The sequence below is a fragment of the Erithacus rubecula genome (assembly GCF_903797595.1).
Source record: "Erithacus rubecula genome assembly, chromosome: 4".
NCBI classification, from domain to species: domain Eukaryota; kingdom Metazoa; phylum Chordata; class Aves; order Passeriformes; family Muscicapidae; genus Erithacus; species Erithacus rubecula.
Genome location: NC_136686.1, coordinates 65,378,166 through 65,395,214, shown reverse-complemented (window position 1 = coordinate 65,395,214; position 17,049 = coordinate 65,378,166). Strand labels below are relative to the sequence as shown.

The following is a 17,049-nucleotide window of genomic DNA, read 5'->3' as shown; positions in this document are numbered from 1 at the left end:
GTCAGAGTTGTCTAAAAGAAATGCTCATGTCCAGAAATTGTCCTAGACAAGCCATGGCCACCTGGAAATCTGACTGACCCTTCTCCTTGGGAATGTGTTTACCACTGGTAGGTTTGGTTTGGTGACAAACCACCTGATTAATGCTGGCCTTGCACCACTGGGCAATGGGTTGGAGAGGCTCAAGATGAGAGATGCCAGCAGTCTTTCCATGTGCTTTACAAGTACAGAAAACTTAGTTCAATTTGTAGTTCCATTTTTGTGCCTGTTTTTCTTCCCCCTACAGATTTAATTCCCAGTGCTTCCAATTCCACGTGTTCATGGAAAAGAAAAAGGAATGGGGGGAAAAAAACCCCCTTGAACAAGCTGAAATGGTAAAAAAGACAGGGAGCAAGGAGGGGGACAGAAGGGTGGAGAAGTGCAGTCAGTTGGCATACTGTGCATAGAAAGCCACTTTCACTCGCTCGATCTGGTGGCACAGTTTGATGGCTGGTCCCAGCTTCAGCTCCATGCACTCCTGCACTGTGGGCAGGGTCAGCAACAGCAGGGCCTGCCCATCGATGTCCTGGGGACACAAACACAGGGAAAATGGTTTTGTTTGTGGACTTTGGAGGGCAGAATGCATAAGTGTGTCTGGAGGAACAAAAAGGGCAAGTTTGCCCTAAAAATTAAGTTATTTTATCCTCTGTTTTTCCCTCCCACTTTGACACTGCTCATCTCCTTTCCCTGAAATACAACATGGCTTCTCAGAAGTTGTCCAGTGTCTCCTCATAGGTTCTCACCTAAACCCCCAGCTTAGGAAAAGTCTCCCAGCTGCTGGAATGAGGGATCACCTAAAGAACCTCTGCAGAGTCCACGGAGATCTGACCAGCCCCATTTCATGCCTGAGGGACTGAAACAAGGGGCAGGCTGCACACAGACACAGGAGACACAGGAGGCAGCTGAATGGACAAACTGATGCTGGTCCCATTGTCAGGTCAGGCTCTTTTCCCACCTCCTCTGGCCCACAGTTTGCTCAGCACAGGTTTATGTCTGCCTTGCTCCATGCTCTGCACCCAGGCCCACCCAGGACCTGCCCTGTTCCACTGCTGAATGACCAAGAGAGGGGCCTGGACCACCCAAAGCCCTTGCAATCTCTGATGTTCCACAATCCCAGAATTAGGCTGGGAATGAACTCTGCAGGTCATGCCTTTCCTTCAAGCATAACTATGCAACCAACTCCATGAGCAAGTACCCTGGGAACTTCTGTTGGCTTTATGATCCTCTTCTTAATGAAGAGCTCAAGTTCTCTTTATTCTTTAATAAACTGACATGATCAGGCCACAAAACTGCTTTTTACCCTTTAGGGAAGATCAGAGTCTAAGCACAGCAACTCAACAGCCATCTCAAAGTCCCCAGGGCAGCCCTGATTAGGCAGCATTGAACACAGGGAGGATTCACTTAAGTGTTGCTTTGATCAGGACTGTCCACAGCTCAGATCCATCCTCCACTGAAGGTTGATGGCACAGCTCACTGCACCAGGGCTTCACTAGGAAAAGCTCCAATCATCATGTTTGATTCAACCCCTATAAAAGTCCCAGGCAAAGGAGATCTTCCAAGCCCTGGCACTGCTCCACACTGGTTAACAAATGATTAGAGCTTGCTGTGACACAGCAACTGCAGCATCCTACTCTGGGGAGTTTCACTCACTCCAGACTCACCCTCCACCTTCTCCCAGCCCCAGCTGGAGGCATCCATGGTGAAGAATCAGAGACAGTTCAACAAGCAGCTGGCCACACCACTGACTAATTAACCACACTTGCTTCCTCCTAACTACAGCTCGTTAGTGCTGCCCTTTACCCTCAGCAGTGGCTGCTACTCATTAGCCAAGGAAGGGCTCTCCCACATGAATTTTACATGCTCACACTGGCTTGAGATGAAGAACACTGGCTTCTGCTCCTGCTTAATGGGGAGAAGACTGGCATCTCCTAAATTTAGGTCATCCAAGGTCTACCTGGCAGATCTTCAGAGGAACACAGTTAGGAATTAGGTGTCTACACATTTGGGACATCGAGGTGTTAATGGCAAAATTCAGACAGCCAGTTTGGGCTTCAAGCAGCACTTTTCTGCTTCCCAGGCCAGTGCTTTAGAACAGAATGGAACCCATGGGGCCTAGAGAAAGCCTGGTATGTACCAGGTAACCATTACCTGGTTTTACACTGAGGTTCCTGCCTATGGGACATCAGTGTGGTGCCACAGACCTTGGCATGAAAGGAATAAACCTCCTGCTTTCCACAAGGGCTTTTCACAAGGCTATTGAGTTTCTGGACTCTCTGAGTCCAGAGAGGATCTGGCAAGGCTCTGACTCAACTTTCTGTTTTCATGCCTTGCCAAAATTGGTGTTAAAACTTGGCCTGATGGATCTGAAGTCTGGTCACAGTCTCTGTACCAAAGCCCCAGGTCCAGCCAGAAAGGTGGAATGTCCTGTAACATGAACAGGCAACACAGACACAAAAGGACAAGTGAAAAAATACTTTTACCTGCTCCTGAAATATTTTGGCAAGGGGTGCACAGTCAGTGAGTTTAATAAACCTCACAACATCAGTGACAGTCCACTCCAGTGGGTTACTGTCCAGGACGAGTTTCTCTTCCTCTTCTTGCTTAATTTCCTGAGAAGAAAAAAATAACAAAGGAAGACTTTCATAAAGCAAACTACCCCCTGTAGATAACCAGGGCAGGCACGCCTCCTCAGACTAGCAAGGTTTGGCACTGAAGGTTAATTTAGGAGGAATTCTGCTATAAAATAGTGTCTTGGCTTGCAAAGCTAGTTTGGGCATCAAGCAGGCTTGAAGCAGACCTCTACCTCCCAGGCCAGTATTTTAAAAGAGGATGGAAGCCATGTGGCCTGACTGTCGGGTGGACAGTCATTGGGACAGACTCAGGAGCTCTCGATATTCTGGTCTTGAAGTTTGGAGTTTATTATTAGGGTGTGGGTAAATGAGGGAGAGAGTATGAGAGAGAGAATAGGAGAGAACAGGGAATAGAGGCTTAAGAGGGCGATTTCCTGTTTACAATACAATAAGTATTCTATGATGAATATTATAATTTTCATTAACCAAAACACTAATTTCCTAATATTTGCATGCAAGGAATCATTCTATTACCATCTTTTACAGCTTTCTTATCTATCAACCTTATCTTTAAACCTTTCCTACCACACTTGAAACAGAACGTCTGTTGCTTCTTTGCCATTTGTGGCAAACGAAAGAAGAAGCCTTAAACGGCTCACAATCAAAACCGCTATCACTCCTACCACACCGGCGTTTCCATTTCCTCCCCAGGGCTTTTTTCCTCCCAGCCCGGCGCTCACCTCGCCGCGGGGCTGCGCCGGCCGCGCTCCGCGGCCCCGCCGCGCTCTCCCGCCGCCCGCCGCCCGCCCGGGCCCGGGCTCGGCGCTGCCCCGCGCCGCCACCGCCCGCCGCGCCCGCGCCGACGGCAGCTCGGCCGACGACGTGTCCGTCTGGTCATCGCGCAGCTCCGAGCTCGTCTCCTCGCTGCCCGTCTCGTCCTCCGCCGCCTCCTCGTCCTCGCTCTCCTGCGCGCAAACAGCGGCGGGAGGTGGGTGCGGCGAACGCGGAATGGGTCGCGCTGCGCTCCCCACCCGTGCCGCTGACTCGGGGTCTCTCTCTGTGCCTCTCAGCAGGACACCTGGTGGTTTGGAGTCCGTGTTCTGCCCAGAAGCTGTTTTTCAGGGGTTTTCAGGTGTTTATTGTTTCTTATCTAAGCAATTCCTTCTCTGAGGTACAGAGATCTGTCCAACACGCTGCTCAAGGCACACACTGCCTGCCAGAGGGCAGCTCTTATCTTTTATTCTATAAATTACATACTTAATGTGTACAATTACTTTCCAGTACATGACCCTTACATTGCCCTGTCCAGTTTTCTCTCACACCAATCCAAAAGTGCCATCCTGGCTCAGAAAATGGAGAAGGAGAAGAAGGAGGAGAAGAAGCAGAAGAAGAAGAAGCAGAAGAAGCAGAAGAAGAAGCAGAAGAAGAAGAAGAAGAAGCAGAAGAAGAAGAAGAAGAAGCAGAAGAAGAACAAGAAGAAGAAGAAGAACAAGAAGAAGAACAAGAAGAAGAACAACAAGAACAAGAAGAAGAACAAGAAGAACAACAAGAACAAGAAAAACAAGAAGAACAAGAACAAGAAAAGAGATACCACACCCCAAATCCTCTATCTTAGCTTTAAACCATCTAATAGAAACATTTCTAAAAATTCATTTTTCTATCTTCTAAAAATCTAAGTTATACTCTACCTATTTTTTGTGACTTTTAATTCTTCCTGCAATTATGGTAATTTTTCCCAGGGGCTTAAATCCAGTCCAAGGAGGTCCTGGGTACTGTGCCAAGGCTTTGAGACCCCTGCCAGGGGGGTCTAGAGGCATCCAGGGAAGACAGGGGAACACCCTGGACACCCACACACCCATGCTGGTCCAGGGTGATTTTATTTTAACCTCATTTTCATCGAGCACTAAGCTTGATTTTTGCTTTGTTACAAAATGCAGAAGAACAAAAAAAAGCACGTGGCAGGAAATTATTTTTTTTCCTTCCAACTAAAGGTCAACGGTGTGGTAAAAAGTCTTAGCTGAAAACCATAAAACAACATTGCTAGAAGAGTTAAAAAGATTGTTGCTTACCTTATCATTCTATCCACTCATTCGTTTGTTGGTTCTTTGATCAAGTTGTTATGTTCTTTTCCCCAGTTAAATGTAGTCCCTATGTAATTCAAACCCTGGTTTATTGTATTTCCCCTATCCCAGTTACTTCCTCCTTCCGCCCTTCCCCTTACCTCATTTCCGGCCTTACCATTTCCGCCCTTTCCCTTACCTCATTTCCGGCCTGCTGCTGCCTGCCTATCAAGTTAGCCACACCCTATATGTAAATCTCCAGAAGTTTCCCAGTACCACCATTACTGGAAGTTGTTGTTGAAGAAAAGATTCACAAAAATAGTCAACCAACACCAAACCCAAGTTCACAGATCATCTCAACTAACAAGCCAAGTCACCTGCAATATGTCCTTTGTAACTGTTTAATCACCACAACCTTAAGGGCAGTTAAGAAGAATGACACCCCCAGACCAATGAGCCACTATAGAGATCTCGGACATGTCCGTGAGGCTGAGACTCCCATCCCTACGTTCGTCGGGATCGGCAGGACCTCCTCCCGGCGTTGCCTGGCAGCAGCAGCAGCAGGCGTAGGGCCTACTCCCTGTGACCCCCCATTAATAAAGAGCTGTTTAATAAAGGCCTTGGCCCTGCTACATTCATTACAACTTGGGGGCTCCTCCGGGATAGGCCACGCCCAGAAGAGGACGTCGGAGGGGGAGGCGCCACCCCGAAGAGGCCCTCTGGGACAGCTGGCCACCCCGGACCCGGAGCTGCGCGGAACCAGGACAACGCCTGGAGCACCGGTAAGTAGACCGGTGGCGGGCACGGGAGGCGAGCGAGTGTGGTGTGGATGAGACGGGGGCTGGCAGCTCAGACCCCCGAAGCGAGTGTGGACCCCTGAGTACCGCGGTTCCGGACTCCCGCGAGGGGGCCGGCCGGGAAAAGGGGGAAGCGAGTGAGGCCTACCAAGGCCTACAGCGTGAAAGAGGCGCCTCCTTGGGGCCTAGGCCCAAGCTTGGGGAAGAAGGAGAACCTTCGCTAGGACCCAGCTTTTTGTCGGTTGGGGAAGGAGGGGAACCTTCGCTAGGACCCAGCTTTCTGTCGGTTGGGGAAGGAGGGGAACCTTCGCTAGGACCCAGCTTTCTGTCGGTTGGGGAAGGAGGGGAACCTTCGCTAGGACCCAGCTTTCTCTTGCTTGGGGAAGAAGGAGAACCTTCGCTAGGACCCAGCTTTCTCTTGCTTGGGGAAGAAGGAGAACCTTCGCTAGGACCCAGGTTTCTGTCGGTTGGGAAAGAGGAGAGAACCTCACTAGGACCCACCACTGTGTTTATTTTCAAAGAAGGGGGGGTGCAGGAAGGGGCAGCCGGCGCCCCGCTGGGACCGAGCCCCCCAGGGACGAGGGTTTAGGAAGGGGTATCCGGGCCCCGCTGGGACCTTACCTGACTCCCACCGGTGGAACTGAGAAGAGTAGAGGGAGGGGGCGACCGGGGCCCCGTTAGAGACCGGCTCTATCTCAGTTTAACTGTGGGCCAGGAAGGAGCATAGGGAGGGGGATATAGGTAAACCCCAGTAGTGACCAGCTCTTTCCTTTGCCCTGTTTTAGTTGCCCGTCATTAAATTTGCTTTGAAGTAGGGGCACCGTATATTTTTTTTTTAAAGAAAGAAATTATATGTTAAGTTAGAAAGGGCCAAATTTTTTGTTGAGTGTGTCTTTAGTTGCCTGTCAGTTGTTTCCTTTCGAGTAGAGGCACAGTAAGTTTCTGTTAGGCCCGTTTGAAAAATCACTATGGGGTCTTGTATGAGTCAAAAGAGTAGAGCGAAAGAGAACAAAAATGTAAAGAACATCCCTCCTGATAGCCCTTTGGCGATAATGTTAAATAAGTGGGATACTTGTGAAGCTACTAAAAAGTTAGATAAAATAAAAATGATCCATTATTGTGTTGAAGTATGGCCAAAGTTAGATTTACCAGGAGCATGGCCATGGTTCGGTACCCAAGATCCATGGATGTGTACAATGCTGAATCAATATTTAAAGACTTGGGGAGGATCAAATGTGGAACAACTTGAATACGCAGCTTGTTGGAGAGGGAGTAGAGCAAAAGAAGAACCAATAAAGATATGTAAAGTAGTAGAGAAAAAGGAACAAAGGAACGAGGAAAAGAAAAATAAAAGTAAATGGGACCCCCTTGATTATCTTCCCCCTCTTCCCCCGCCTGTCAATACCCCCAATTACCCACTTCCTCCTCCTCCGACCGTCACTCCCCTTCAACCTCCTCTTCCTCCTCTTCCATCCATTACTTCCTTCGAACCCCCTGCTGTTTCTCTACCCACCAATGCTTCCAATAACCTTTCTTCTGCTCCATCTGTCAATTCTCCTCCTACCTCCTCTCCACCCACCAACACCCCCACTTACTTTCCTTCTTCAGTTCCACTTGTCAATTCTCCTCCTCCTCCTCCTCAAGCATCTAGCATAACTCCCCTGTCACCACCTTCCCTTAGTACCCCTATTCCAAATCAGCTTTTTTTTCCTATGTGCCCACTTCCCAACCTGCCTTCACCCCTAGTATCTCCACAAACCCCAATTCCTCCTGCCTTGGTTCAGGCCCCTCCACCAATAGGTGTCCCTTCACCTCCTTCCAATTGGGAACTGAGTCTATCTCCATCCAACAGTAGCTCTTCCTCCAGTAATCAACAGAACCCTGTACCGGCACAAGCAGAGGGACCATATTATAATACGAGGTCAAGGGCAGCAAAAGCAGAAAGGATGTTTCCACTCAGGGAAGTCCCTATGGGAGGAATAGAGGGCAGACTTGGGTTTGTAGACGCACCGTTGACGGCCTCAGAAGTGAGAGGATTTAAAAAAGAAATTGGGAATTTAGTGGAAGATCCCGTAGGCATTGCAGAACAGGTAGATCAGTTCTTAGGACCTAGCATTTATACTTGGAGAGAAATGAATTCAGTTATAAATATACTATTCAACCCAGAGGAAGTTAGGATGATTAGAGAAGCCGGCCTACGCATATGGGAGAGGGAAAACCGGCAAGGACCACCGGGTGACTATAAACTACCTCTCACAGACCCGGGATGGAACCCAAACCAAGAAGAGGGGAGGCGGAATATGATTGACTATCGAGCTTTAATAGTGAGGGGAATAAGAGAGTCTGTTCCTCGCCAAAGTAACACCAAATTGGCCTTTGGAGCAGTACAAGAAAAAGATGAAACCCCATCCGCGTGGTTAAATCGGTTAAGGAAGAACTTTCAGCTGTACTCTAGTATAGATCCTGATAGTCCGGATGGCCAAGCAGTATTAAGAGTACATTTTGTCACCAAATCTTGGCCTGACATCCGAAGGAAATTAGAAAAGATGGAAGACTGGCAGGAAAAAGGGATAAATGAACTACTTAAAGAGGCTCTAAGGGTGTATCTGAGAAGGGAAGAGGAGAAAGCGAAATCGAACGCCCGAGTGATGGTAGCGATAGCTAGAGAATGTATAAATGCAACTGGAAATAAGCTAGAGAAGCCATGTGGATCTAGAGAAGGAGAACCTAAGATTGCGCCAGGCGCAGGAGGTTCTAATGCCAACCCTTGGCAGAAGGTCGGAAAATTTCAGGGCAGATGTTATTACTGTGGTGAAGTGGGTCATCTCAAAAGGTACTGTAAAAAGATTGCCATCGATGAAGCAATTGAAAAAGAACAGGAAAATTTAGAAAAGATTCTGAGAGGGGAAGATTAGGGGTGTCAGGGGCTCTTCCCTTTAGGGGACCCAATGAAACATCTAGATGAGCCCTTGATAAACCTCAATGTTGGTCCCCAGAATTTAAGTTTTGAGTTCTTAGTTGACACGGGAGCTGATCGGTCCAGTTTGAAAGATCTTCCAGTAGGAGTCCATATTAGTAATCGAACGTGCGAAGTAATAGGAGCTGAAGGGACACCCTTCAAAGCACCAATAATTGAAGGAGTAGAGTTAAAAGGAAACTTTAAACAGTGTGTGGCAGAGATGATTTATTTACCACATTTAGAAAAGAATTTGTTAGGGAGAGATTTACAAGTTAAGTTAGGAATAGCAGTTATTCCAGAAAATGGGAGGATGGTTGTGCGTATTATGAAATTGACCGAAAAAGATATAAGTGAAATCAATCCCCAAGTATGGGCAGAAGAAGGGAAAACTGGCTTTTTAGACATAACGCCAATAAAAGTGCAAATGCAAGAAGGAACTACCCCAGTCAAGGTAAAACAGTACCCAATATCAGAAAAGGGTAGAGAAGGACTAGCCCCAATTATAGACCACCTTCTGGCGGAAGGTGTGTTAGAACCATGCATGTCCCCCCATAACACCCCAATTTTAGCAGTCAAAAAGGCAGAGGGAAAATATAGATTAGTCCAGGATTTGAGAGAAATTAATAAAAAAATCATCGCTAGACATCCTGTGGTGTCTAACCCTTACACTCTGTTGAGTAAAATTCCCAGGGAACATGCATGGTTCACCACCATAGATTTAAAAGATGCCTTTTGGGCGTGTCCGCTAGCAGAAGAATGCCGTGACTGGTTTGCATTCGAGTGGGAGTACCCAGGAGGGAAGAGAAAACAACAATTAAGGTGGACCCGTCTACCTCAAGGATTTACTGAGTCCCCCAATCTTTTCGGACAGGCTCTAGAAGAACTATTAGACCAGTTCACCCCTGAAAATGAGACACGAATCCTCCAATATGTAGATGATTTGTTAATATCTGGAAAAGAACAACAGCTAGTTAGAACAACTAGTATAAAACTCCTTAACTTTCTGGGAGAAAAGGGTCTAAAAGTATCCCGGAACAAATTGCAGTTCGTTGAACCAGAAGTGACATACCTTGGTCATATAATTGGAAATGGATACAAAAAGTTAAGCCCCGAAAGAATTTCGGGCATACTAGCCATTTCGACCCCAAAAACTAAACATGACATTCGAAAACTTTTAGGCTTGTTTGGATACTGTAAATTATGGTTAGACAAATATACTCAAAGTGTAAAATTTCTTTATGAAAAATTAGTAAACCCTGAACCCATAAATTGGACTGCACAAGACGAAAAACAATTAGAAGAATTAAAAGAGAAATTATCTTTGGCCCCAGTCCTAAGTTTACCAGATCTCACAAAGGAGTTTGAACTATTCACGAACACTGAAAGGGGAGTAGCTTACGGTGTACTAACTCAGGAATGGGGGGGTTGTCGAAAGCCAATAGCTTACCTCTCTAAATTATTAGATCCAGTAGCAAAAGGATGGCCACTATGTCTCCAAGCAATTGCGGCTGCAGTAATTTTGATAGAGGACGCACAAAAACTGACATTTCAGGGAAAACTTAAAGTATATACTCCACATGATATTAAGACTATCCTCAGCCAAGGGGCCCAGCAATGGCTAACAGAAGCCAGAATACTAAAATATGAAATTATATTAATGAATGCAAGTAATTTAGAATTGGCCACCTCTAAAAGTATTAATCCGGCTCAATTTCTCTCAGGGGAACCCTTGCCAGAGCTAGAGCACAATTGCCTGGAGCTTATAAATTTCCAAACCAAAGTAAGGGAAGATCTACAAAGTACACCGTTGCCATATGGAGAAGTATTGTTTACCGATGGTTCATCTAGAGTAGTAGATGGAAAAAGGGTATCTGGGTATGCAGTAGTAAAAAGAGCAGAAGGAAAAGAGCTAGAAGTGATAGAAAAGGGGAAGCTACCATCCAATTGGTCTGCACAATGTTGTGAGATCTATGCGTTAAAAAGAGGTCTAGACTCATTAGAAGGAAAACCAGGAACCATTTACACTGATTCAAAATATGCATTTGGAATAGTCCACACATTTGGAAAAATCTGGGCAGAACGCGGGTATTTAAACTCAAAGGGGAAAGATTTGGTACATAAAACCTTAATAAAATCCGTATTAGAATCCTTGCTCAAACCAACAGAAATTGCAGTTGTGCACATAAGAGGGCACCAAAAGGGAAATACCTTAGAAGAAAGAGGAAATCGGTATGCTGACAAAATAGCCAAAGAAGTCTCATTAAGTTCCGAAGGGCCTATAGAAGTCTTTAAATTAAATGAGACACCAGAGAAATCACAAATTACAAAGCCCATTTTTAGTGAAGAAGAGTTAAAGATAATAAAAAAGTTAAAAATACATCAAGGAAATCAAGGAGAATGGGTAATGAAAGATGGGCGCAAATTTTTAAACAAAAGTCTAGCCAAAAAGGTATTGGCAGAAATCCATGAACTGACCCACTGGGGTGTTCAAGGATTATGTGACCACTTCCTCAGAGAAAATTTTTGTATTGGGATATATAATCTGGCTAAATCAATAACTAAAGGGTGTTTAATCTGCCAAAAAGCTAATCAAAAAGTTATGCGAAAAATTGAATATGGGGGAAGGGAATTAGCATTAAGACCATTTCAAAGTGTTCAAATTGACTTCACCGAAATGCCCCCAGTTCAAAAATATAAACATTTATTAGTTATTGTGGACCATCTTACCCATTGGGTGGAGGCCTTCCCCACTATTAAAGAAACCTCAGAAGTGGTCATAAAAATAATCCTTGAACAAATTATTCCTAGATATGGATTAATTAATCACATCGATTCTGATAGAGGCCCACATTTTACGTCACATATATTACATCGAGTCATTGAAGCACTGGGAATGAAATGGAGGTTGCATACTCCATGGCAGCCCCAAAGTTCCGGCCGAGTAGAAAGAATGAACAAAACCTTGAAAAATGTATTAACAAAATTAATTGAAGAGACCCAAATGAATTGGCTCAAATGCCTACCTCTTGCCCTATTACGCATTAGGACCAGACCGCGTGCAGACATAGGAGTTTCACCCTATGAAATGATGTTTGGGCTTCCCTTTTTAATTACCCCTTTTAGCTCTGCAAACTATCTAGAAGGAGAAGCTGCCACCCAAGAGTATTTAAGAATCATTGGAAGAACAATAGAGCAACTAAAGAAAAAAGGATACCTGCCCCAAACCTCTCCCTTAGATTCAAATGCTCATCAGATCAACCCTGGGGACTGGGTTCTTGTTAAATCCTTAAGTCACACATCTCTATCTCCTAGGTATGAAGGCCCCTTCCTAGTCCTCCTAACTACACACACTGCTGTAAGAACAAAAGAAAAAGGTTGGACTCACATATCACAAATTAAAGGACCAATTCCACCTCCCCCTGGTGAATCGGACTCCACAGTATTTCAGCCAAAGGCACCTGAATGGACCATTACAAAAGGAACTACAGACCTCCAACTTAAGTTTAAGCGAAAAGAAAAAGACAGCTGAAAAGACTTAGACAGTTCCAATTTGAAAGCAAAGTGTTACTGTACGCAGTTTATGTTAACTCTAGTTGTTGTTATAACATTGTTGTTGCACACCTGCAGTAGTCTTTCAAGTTCCCAGTAGTTCACTAAAGTTCTTGTTGTTACAAAATTGCTGTATCATACATCCTTCTCCGATTGTAAGTATCATTCAATCCTCTGTCGAAATCCTCAAATTAGAAGTTTGCCAAACCATAAAGACCAATTCCCCTACAGAACACTTTCTAAAAACATCTAAATTAGTATAAAAAGGGGATGAGAGAACTCTGGGAAAGTAAAATCTTACCTAAGGGGACCCCCACCTCCAAGAGGCAAGCCCGGGTGAGACTGAAAGCAGTTCATACCGGACTCTTGAGAGGAGTGTTGCTGGCCTTGCTAACAAATAACCTGATAAGCAGCGAAGAAGTTAAATGCAGCAAGTGTTACCATCGGATATATGATGGGGAGACCCAAGAGTCCCTAATAAGAATTCACACCAACGTGAATCCCAGCTGTTTCAATCATTCCCAGATCTCCACTTGTCAAGAAAGTGGAAAAACATATTAGATTGCTAAGAATACTGCCACTTTTCGGCAGCGGTTGCTCGGAGAATGTCCTATAGGGGAAGCCTGGTTTTGCTTTGAACATGAAAATAATCAAGGAGAATTAATAGATTTGATCAAAGAAAAACAATTAGTAATAAATACCAAAAAGGAAAACGAATTGGAAATACCTTTAGGGAAAAATTTATTCATAGATTTAGTTGAAAGAATTAGTAAAGAATTAAATATAACCAATTGCTGGGTATGCGGTAATACACAAATGTCTGAGATTTGGCCATGGGAAGGGATCAGTTTAAGCCCATTGGAAATTCTAAAATGGAAGCAAACTAACCAAACATCTCAATTACCTAAGCAAAAACGAAAGAAAGAACAATGGAATTTAAAATATAAACCTATTGGAGAAGAATGTATTAAAAAAGTTGGAAACCCATATAGAACATTTGTAGGAACTATGCCCTGCAAAAGGTACCTAACTATAAAAAAGTCAATTATAAGGTGGATACCTAAGGAGCCAAACAAATATTGGACAATACACCAAAAGGAAAAAGGATGTGTTTATCACGAAGGATATGATTTACATGAATGTGCTGAAAAGAAAATAAATCCCTTTTGGGGATTAGAGGAATTATCCAAGTATTGGTCATGTCCCACCGAAACCAACCAAACCTTTTGGACAGCACCCGAGTATCTATTCTGGATATGCGGAGACACTGCATATACCAATCTTCCAGGAGATTGGGCCGGGAGCTGTACAATTGGGATTATAAAACCTTCATTCTTCCTACTTCCCAAAAATTCGGGGTCTAAATTAGGAATTCCCTTGTACGATGATTTGAAAAGGGCTAACCGAAAGAAAAGGAGTATGATTAATTTAAGAAGTACTCAAAAATGGAAGGGACAAGTGTGGACACCTGAACGCATCATGGAAGTATATGGGCCAGCTACGTGGGCACAGGATGGGTCGTGGGGATACCGTACTCCCATTTATATGCTGAACCGAATCATCAGACTCCAAGCAGTATTAGAAATAATATCTAATCGAACAGCCCTCGCATTAGACCACATTACCGAACAGTTAACTCAGACCCGAGCAGTGGTCTATCAAATTCGGCTTGCAGTAGATTATTTATTGGCCGATGAAGGAGGTATTTGTGGAAAATTTAATACATCCGAATGCTGCCTGGAAATTGATGATAAAAGCGAAGTAATACGAAACATATCTAAAGAAATCCGAAAAATAGCATATGTAGGAAACCAACAATGGACCCCTCTAATGGACACTAGCTGGTGGGATGACTTCTGGTCCCTAAAAAATAAATGGTGGAAAAAAGTAGTCTTTTTAGTTGCAAGTGCAGTCATAAGCTTTTTATTTTTACCATGCCTACTCCCATGCCTAATTAGGCTTATAAATACCACTATACAAACCAGTATAAGGAATATGACTGATCAAACGAGAGCTAAAATTTTGATGATCGGAACCCAAAACCCAGAACATGATTCAGCTAAAGAAATTTTAAACCAATTTCTAGAACTACAAAAATTATACCCCCAAGAAACCGAAAATTGTAATTTGATGCGGGTCAAAGACCCGATCAAAGAGAAAGAGGGGGGATTGTGGTAAAAAGTCTTAGCTGAAAACCATAAAACAACATTGCTAGAAGAGTTAAAAAGATTGTTGCTTACCTTATCATTCTATCCACTCATTCGTTTGTTGGTTCTTTGATCAAGTTGTTATGTTCTTTTCCCCAGTTAAATGTAGTCCCTATGTAATTCAAACCCTGGTTTATTGTATTTCCCCTATCCCAGTTACTTCCTCCTTCCGCCCTTCCCCTTACCTCATTTCCGGCCTTACCATTTCCGCCCTTTCCCTTACCTCATTTCCGGCCTGCTGCTGCCTGCCTATCAAGTTAGCCACACCCTATATGTAAATCTCCAGAAGTTTCCCAGTACCACCATTACTGGAAGTTGTTGTTGAAGAAAAGATTCACAAAAATAGTCAACCAACACCAAACCCAAGTTCACAGATCATCTCAACTAACAAGCCAAGTCACCTGCAATATGTCCTTTGTAACTGTTTAATCACCACAACCTTAAGGGCAGTTAAGAAGAATGACACCCCCAGACCAATGAGCCACTATAGAGATCTCGGACATGTCCGTGAGGCTGAGACTCCCATCCCTATGTTCGTCGGGATCGGCAGGACCTCCTCCCGGCGTTGCCTGGCAGCAGCAGCAGCAGGCGTAGGGCCTACTCCCTGTGACCCCCCATTAATAAAGAGCTGTTTAATAAAGGCCTTGGCCCTGCTACATTCACTACAAACGGTAATAATTCATCTGGCATGATATGTTCTTCTCTTTGGGGTATATCAAAACTTGTGATACACAGGAGGAGATATGGAAAATACTGAGAGGGTAAAATGAAATTCAGGTTGGCCGAGATGAAATAAAATCAGAAACAGGCTTGACTTTAAACTTTCCCATTGCTTCAAGTAGATTTGGCTGGTATTGGTCCTGAAAAAAGGGAAATTTTGGTGACTTTTTGAAAATGTCTAGATGTTCAAGATAGCACTCTTTTAGTGACATTTCTGCAAAACTCAGGACAGAGGATTTCACACACATTTCCCTGCTTTCAGCCCAACACTGAACTGCTGCAGGTGAAGCCCAAAGTTCCATTTAAAGTACTATACCAGATTGTTATTTCTGTCACACAGGGTCCACAATCACTCACCAACTGATGGAAATTGTGCATTTTGAACTTTATATACATAAAACTTGCTCAAATGGCTTTGACAGCTTATCTCTGATCCAAGTGTGAGCAGGCACCTAAAGCCATATGCTCAGGTCTTGAGTGAAAGAGCAATTTAGACAAAGATAGTTGTACTGGCTGAAAGGTTGAAAAGCTTGGTTAATGGTTGATTTAGGCTTAACATAAGTTTAAGTTCCTTTGAAGCAGGTATAATCTAAGGAAATGAAGCAGAACTACACCTAGATGAGGACCAAGCCATGAAGATTCAGGCAATCAAATGAAAGCTGAATAAAATAACCTACTCTAGCTGCAGTAGAGAGAATTTAAGTAAACCAATTTTATTTCACATTGCACAAAGCAGCAATCACTGGCACTCAGCTGAGGAACTGAAACCACACATGAGCTCTGCTATTGCCATCATGGGAAAAGCCCCCAGAAAACAGCCCACACAGAACTAAGTCTATTCCAGGTTTAATTTGGACATGAATCTTTGCTGAGGCTCAGATCCTGTTCTATCACACACCAGACTGGCAAGACTGAGCCCTCAAATTTCATGTAGCTGGGACACAAATCATTTGCTTGTATGCTAAGGCTTGATATTGTGAGCCAAAAATATTAGTAACAGTTAATAAAAAAAATAAAGGTCCTTGAAACCATAATGGCTATGAGTTATTTATTGCAATACTTGGAGATCTTAGACCTGGATCACAAAGCTCCTTCACTCTGCTAAATGCTGTGAAAGCATCCAAAAGGTTCATCTGCCTGCTTTTAAGGAAGTAAAATAAAGAGATATTAGGCAGCACATCAGCCAATGAGCATTGGGAATGTGGGAGCAAAAAATCTGCTTGTTACCCCTGAAATGGAGAAAATAAAAATCCCCAAAATGCCCCAATAAAACCAGTCTGACCTTAGAAGAACAGAGCAGCAAGGAAGGATCCAAAACAGAAACTGGAAGTGTTCAGGTGTGCTGAGAAGCCCCCAAAAGGAAAATGCAGAATGGGGGACAAGAAGAAGGCACCCAGGATTGTTGCTGATGTGCCCCAGTGTGACACAAACCTCTGCAGAGCCTGCAGCATTCGAATCCACAGCTGATGATCTCCTTTTCTTCTGCACAAAGATGGATTTCCGCCTCTTTCTGCGTCTGGCTGGTTTGACGTGGCCACTTTTCATGTTGTTATTTTCCCCAATCGGTGGCTTAATGATTTTTTTCCTCTTTCCATAATAATAAGCTGGAGAAATGAAGCACAAATGCCCATTAAAAACTTTAACCACCCAAAGAAGGGAACCTTGGCTTGCTCCTTGCTACAGGTTCAGGACTGGACTCTAAGTGCAATTTAAACTTTAAATTGATTTGGAAAAAAATGTACAGCATAAATAGGTCATGTTGGACTAGCACAGAGTGTTACAGCTCTTATGTATCCAGATTTATTGATGATGAATGAAGACTTCAGAATTTAATAATGTGTTTAGGCAGAGCTGAGCAGTGATTTGGAGGAAAGAGGCCAACAAGTTCCATATTTGATCAGTGCAGTTCTGTGTGAGGGAACAGTCTCAGACACCCTTCCACTTGGTAAAATTTTCAGCAGAGAGGGGAAAGGGCCAGCTATACTCAATCAGGTACAAAGGAATGAGATTTTATTACTTTTAACTATTTTGTGGCCCATGTTGAAATTAAGGATGTGAGTTTCCTCTGACCTTATATTAAATGCTTGTATAAAATGCCTTTTGACACACTCTGGGGATGAAAGACACTATGTACTTGACCACCAAGGGTAT

The 17,049-nt window shown here is 44.0% G+C and overlaps 1 protein-coding gene across 1 annotated transcript in view; it reads right to left on the bottom strand.

Moving 5' to 3' along the window:
* Nucleotides 1–272: 272 nt before the first annotated feature.
* Nucleotides 273–17,049, bottom strand: part of SFMBT2 (Scm like with four mbt domains 2) — a 107,527-nt gene continuing 90,750 nt past the window's right edge. Inside the window, exons 18-21 of the mRNA XM_079304945.1 lie at nt 16,330–16,502; nt 3,382–3,571; nt 2,517–2,695; nt 273–562 (exon numbers count right to left, since the gene is read on the bottom strand). Of these exons, the coding sequence (XP_079161071.1) occupies nt 422–562; nt 2,517–2,695; nt 3,382–3,571; nt 16,330–16,502 (683 nt within the window). The 3' untranslated portion in view covers nt 273–421. The remainder of the gene's footprint in view (nt 563–2,516; nt 2,696–3,381; nt 3,572–16,329; nt 16,503–17,049) is intronic.